The following is a 6,000-nucleotide window of genomic DNA, read 5'->3' on the forward strand; positions in this document are numbered from 1 at the left end:
CCAGCCTACCTCCCATCTCTCAATATGCTCTTAACTATTGTCAAAATTTTAGCTTCCTCTTTTACTGAATTTTGGGGATGAAATATTGTCCATCCTTAAAAACTTGTAAAAAATACATAGCTGACCACTTTATTTCTCTTTCCAAGTCATTCATTAAGATCCAATTTGGAATTGGATCCCCTTCTCTCTCCTGGGGACCAAGAGGGAGGGAAAGGGAGAAGAACAAATAAGTTGGTCTCATTGCTGAGTGAATTTTAGTCAAATCAGGAGATTCATTCTTTAAAATCAGTGTTAGTTTCCTTATCTAACATGGCACTCTTCTGGTCCCTGTGAATGTCTGCGTGGATAGATAGATAAATGATAGGTAGATAGGCTCATACCTCTGACATAATGTCTGCCCTCTTGTGTTTGCAGTCTAGTAAAGACTGCAACATTGATTATATGGAAAATTAGGTCAAAAATTAAATCCAGAGATTTATCTGGAGGTGTCCGTAAGTCCTCTTTTTATTGTAGGGTGGACCAATATATCGTCCCATTAATCCAAGTCAACTAGACACAAACTATACAGGAGAATATTTCCAACTATGGATTAGAAAACATAGATGCATACACATGAAGGGTGTGATCTAATGGTTTGGGTAAATGAGGGCAGAAAGGACAGGAAACCAATAAGGATTAAAAATCAGTCTTGGATTTGATCAGAGTTGGAAAAGCGAAAAAGGAAGCAGCAGTTGTAGTGTAGTTGGTGGAGTGAGAAGGGAACGTGTCTTATTGCTCCCCATTACCGTGGAAATTGTGGTTCCATTTTACACGTGAATATTTCCTTTATAAATAAGTAATTTGAATACCTCTTTCCTAATAGCAGGCTGCAATGAAGACGCTGCACAGACTTCCAGTGTAAATGGTTTTTGTCTTTGACTAGGTTCACTACCTTATGGTCCTCTCTGCCAACTGGGCGTATGTGAAGGATGCCTGCCGGATGCAGAAGTACGAGGATATCAAGTCGAAGGAGGAGCAAGAGCTGCACGACATCCACTCCACCCGCTCCAAAGAGCGGCTCAATGCGTACACATAAAACCTCTCCGTGCTTTCCACCCTTTGAATGCTTTGGTGTTTACCTAAAGGCCATCCAACCATCCATCCACCTAAAGTCAAATAGAAAGTGCTTCTCATCAATGATGTGTAGGGTGACTTATGAATCACCTGAAAACGATTCTTTGTTGTTTAGCACCCAGTCTCCTAATTCGTTAAATTGGAATAATCAGATCTCTTCTACGAGCTCCTCTCCAGCCCTTGTTTTGAAATTTCTCAAACTGATTTAACAGTTCTGTAAGATCAGAGATACTAACACTGTCAAATGCAAATATTTGTTTGATTTTTAACCACTTCCTATGTGTTATGCATAACACCTTTTGCATTATTTCTTATGTTTTTGAAAGGAAAATAGCTTTTTATACTTTTTAATTTTGATTTCGGTAACTAGTTTAACTACAGGTAACCTTCAAAGGGACCATTGTACATTATGAAAAATAGACAGAGATGATATCATGATGACTCTTCTTGAAATATAGAAATTAGGTCTGAAGATTAGTGGCCACGTTACCACAGGCCTGGTTAATGTTTTCATCAATCTAAGGTGCAATTTCTAAATTTGTAAGAGTAGGTAAAAAAAAAAAAAGTGCTTCTTATCTTTGTTAACATTGTATTTTTTTTGATGTACTTAAAAGGTATTTCTCTCTGATTACTCATGTTTGTTGTGAGCATGTAGAACCAGTGAAGCTAATGCATGGCTAGTTGCCTTTTTAAGATTGTGACACCAAGCTTACCTTTTAAACTTTAGTCTAGAGACATTTTAATGGAAATAACTACATGTGGACTGCTGGAGAATGAATGATCTCTCAGTGATTTAAGCAGGGGCTGGATTGGAATTTTTAATATGCTAATGTGGAAAATTAATTACCTTTATGAAGGTAATATATGAGAAATAAGCACACTAATCCCTCAGAAATTGTTTTACCTGCTTTAAGGGTTTTAATGGGTTGCACCTTTGTAAACTATCCCTGAAATGTGTAGGATATATTTGAAAAGGCTTCCATTAATATAATAACTTTGCTTGCAGCCTTCCAATCTATTTTGGCTTACCTGTAGTGTTTTTTAAAGTGTGGTCAGAGGCCACTATAGAAGTATTGTTTGGAAGTATAGTGCTATACGTGTGTTTTTATTTCAAGTAAGTCATTTTATCCAAATGTTCAGTCATATTCATTTATAAGAAGTACCTGTATCAAAAGAATTAAAAAAAAAAACAATCAGTATTATTGGACCAAATTTGGTGTTTGTTTTTAACCTCGACTCTCTTCATTTGATTATTTCTAATGCTACAAGAATACTGTAAAGTGTCTTTTCAAATGATGTAGCCTGACAGGACATTTTTGTCAGTGTATAAAATCTAGGTAGTATTGTGCACTGATTTGACATTGTGAAATCCTTTCTCAGTTTAAGTGCATTTCTAATAAAATTTATTTGGGTGAAACAATCATTGTACAATGACTAGTCATGCATCATCAGTAATTTTACAAGTTCTTGTAGTTGGTAGGGGGTATTACTAGAGTTACCTGTGGCATGATTATGCATTCTGTAGTATTATTTAATTCATTTGGGATTGGTTTTGCTTTTTTTTTACACTTAGATTATCTTACTGGTTTAACATTTTTCTGATATATGCAGTATTACAGATATTCAGCAAAAGTATTAATGGGCTTCTTTTAATTCTACATTATAGTGTTTCAGTTCTGTGTCTTAACAGTTTGTGATGATTTTTAAAACTGTCTTTTAAACTTATGTAATGATGTTGACGCTTTTGGCTTTTTTTCTGGTATTAGAGTTTGTATTTTCACAAAGAGTGCTTTGTAGCAGGCATTACAATTAATCTGTTTTGTACATAAATGTGCCAACAGCTTGATGGTGGCGTTTTTGAAATGTAGAACAAAGTGCTTGCGAAATGTAATAAACACACTTGTGTACTTTGTGTACTTATTATTAGTTTCTGCAGTGTTTTATTTTGTTTGTTTTTTGTTCTTTTTTTTGTGCATGTGTCTTGTTTATTCTTTTCCTATGTGTGAAGATTCTTTTCAAATGAAATAGACACTATTATCTCTTTGGTATTCTCACCTCAGTTGGGTTGACCTAACCCTTCAAAGTGCAGTTGAAAATTCTATGCAGTGACATGTAGTATAGTAAAGGGAAGGAGTTGAGGGAAGGGATTTTGCAGGTCATTTTGCTTAGCAAATGAGAACTATTCTCAAGTTATGTTATTTGCCAATTTTCCAATATTTTTGTTTTGTTTAGTGCTTCACTAAGAAAGAAACAGAAAAGATGCAATGCAGAAAAAAAAAATTTCTAGGTTTGCTTTAAAATATCAAGGTGATAGCAATGAAATGAAAAAATACTTTTTAGTGTTTTATTTTGGATCTATGTTTTTCTCTTCATTTAAGAAGCGATGGTAATTCAAAAGAAATGAAATAATTTTCAATAAAAATGTTAATTTTTAAGGCTAAGGAATTTTATTCACCTTCAGTTATTTAGGTATTTTTATGAATGGTAAATTGGAAGTATCATGGGTCTAAGTTAGAAATATCTTTAATAATTATGAGTAGCTCTGTATAAGATGTCTTAATTATCCTTTAGGAAGTCATTTTGAAGACAATCAGAAAATGATTCCCTATTTAAATCTTATTAAGTTATTATGATTATTCTTTCCAGTTTTTATGAAATTCTCAGCATAGTGTTTTAGTTTCCTGGCTCTAAGACAAAACCCTACAATGTGTTTGCTTAACAACAGAGTTTATTAGCTCAAAATTTCAGAGGCTAACAGCTTGCTTCTCCCAGCTGGCTGTCAATTCTTTGGGTTCCTTAGCTTTTCTATCACAAGGCAATGGACATGACAATGTCTTCTCCTTTCTCTTCTGGTTTCCATTGACTTCCACCATCTGGTTGCTCCTCATAGCTTAGTCTTCCTATGAACTGTTCCATAAGACCTCCAGTAACAGGATTAAGACTCCTTTGATTCAGTTAGCCACACCTTAACTGAAGTAACCTCATCAAAAGGTCATGTGTTTTCTCTGGTTTCACACCCACAGGAATTAAGATTCACAACCTGTTTTTCTGGGGTACACAACTCCAAATCACCACATATAGCAACAAGATAATAAGTATAACTTAAAGAATGTCAAACTCGAACAAAAATTCATAGTAGTTTCCAAAAAATTGATAGTAATGAGATTTATTATGATTTTGAAAACTGAGAATTCCATTTCTCTTTATAAGAGTGCACACTTTATCTTCAAAACAAGTAATTTCCTTTTGCTACGTGCATAGCTAATGTTAAGACCAAGGAAATTATTCACTTTGAAAATAAAATGTGTATCGGCCAGCTCTAACTTGGGGATGTAATCAGTTGACTTTTCTTATGTTAAAACCTAGAAACAGATTCTGATTTACTCATTCAAAGAGCAAGCCAGCCTGATTTTTTATGTTATTGCTTTATTTTGCCTTTTAAATAACAGAAGGTCAGAAAGCATATCTTAGTTTGCCAGGGCTTCTGTGACAAATACCACACACTGGTGGGCTTAAGCAACAAAGAATTACTGTCTCAGGATTTTAAAGGTTAGGAGTCCAAAATGAAGGTCTCTGCAGACCATGTTTCCTCTCAGCATCTTCACTGATCTCGTGCTGGCTTCCTGCAGTACTTGGAATTTCTGGACTTGCATTTCTTCTTTTAGCCATCTGAGGCTGCCCGTCTCCTCTCAGACTTCTTTGACTCTGGCCTCTTCTGTTGACTGCGTCCAAATTTCCTCTCTTTGTAAAGCCAGTTCTAAGGTGCTGTTGACAAAAGAGTCCACTCCTTAACTAATAATACATCCAAAGGTCCTATTTACAAACAGAACCCCCAGAATACAGGTTAAGACTTCAATGTGTCTTTCGTGGGGGCTTGATTCAATCCTCAACAATATCATTGTAAAAAGTATTTCATTTAAGTAACCTGATAGCCAAAGTATGCTGAAAATGATGAAATTTGAATTAAACATCATACCTAACAAAAGCATTATTAAATTTGCAAGATAACAAATCATTTTAAACCAGTAGGAACCAACTCTGTAAAATGGTACTAGCTCAAACATAAACATCTTTCTAATGGCTTAAATAGGCCTAATGCCTTGGGTTTCTTCTCGGGAAAAGAAATTTTGCCTTTTTATCATTTTAGGGCTTTTGCTTTTTTTTCCATAAAAATCCTTCATGCTTGAAAATTGAAAATAACTTGGGCCTCATATTAAAATGAACTTAGATTTTTCTCAAAATGCATTTGACATGTGGAACCTCCTATAGATGGAAATACAAAAAAAAAAGCAAAACAAATAAACAAATGATGGAGAAATGAACAATAAGACAAAGGAACTAAGTGTGAATCCAAGTAAGTCTGCCATTACTCTTTGAAAAAAGAGAAATAAAGAAAGGAGCAGTATAATTGTATGATTTATCCCATGGGGGATAATGTAAAACAGAAAGCTAAAGATATATTTGAAAAAGCATAGATTAGATCAAGAAATAACCTATTAAGTGTAAAAATACAATTGAATCTATTTCTTTTGTTAGTGTTTTGTTTTGGTTTTTTTCTTCCCACTCTATTCAATATACTTCAGCAAATACTGGGCCTACAAGTCTTACTGAGAATGAAACATTCCTTAGTCTCACAGAAGCTGGGACAGAGCCATAGAAGAACTGATCCTGGTTGGCTGCTCAGCACTGTCCCTCTGACTAGAAAATGGAAAACTCGTGGCAATATGTTTGCTTTTTAAATTTGATTTAACAATTCTTTTTGTTTCTTGTGGGCCATATTGATGAGAATGTGGTTTTCTGGGCAAATCTGTCTCTGTGAGTCATTTCTTGTCAGCTAAAAGGATAAATCATCAGGGCCATGTGCAGTAAAAAGAATTATAATTGCTT

General features: G+C 34.6%; 1 protein-coding gene across 2 annotated transcripts in view; it reads left to right on the forward strand.

Annotated features, from left to right (window-relative positions):
- The window catches only part of GPM6A (glycoprotein M6A), a 348,469-nt gene extending 345,435 nt beyond the window's left edge, over window positions 1-3,034 (forward strand). For both annotated transcript variants that reach the window (XM_077144349.1, XM_077144348.1), the window contains exon 7: window positions 923-3,034. In XM_077144349.1, the coding sequence (XP_077000464.1) occupies window positions 923-1,075 (153 nt within the window). In that variant the 3' untranslated portion in view covers window positions 1,076-3,034. The remainder of the gene's footprint in view (window positions 1-922) is intronic.
- Window positions 3,035-6,000: the final 2,966 nt, after the last annotated feature.

Source organism: Tamandua tetradactyla, chromosome 26 (assembly GCF_023851605.1).
Source record: "Tamandua tetradactyla isolate mTamTet1 chromosome 26, mTamTet1.pri, whole genome shotgun sequence".
Lineage (NCBI taxonomy): Eukaryota > Metazoa > Chordata > Mammalia > Pilosa > Myrmecophagidae > Tamandua > Tamandua tetradactyla.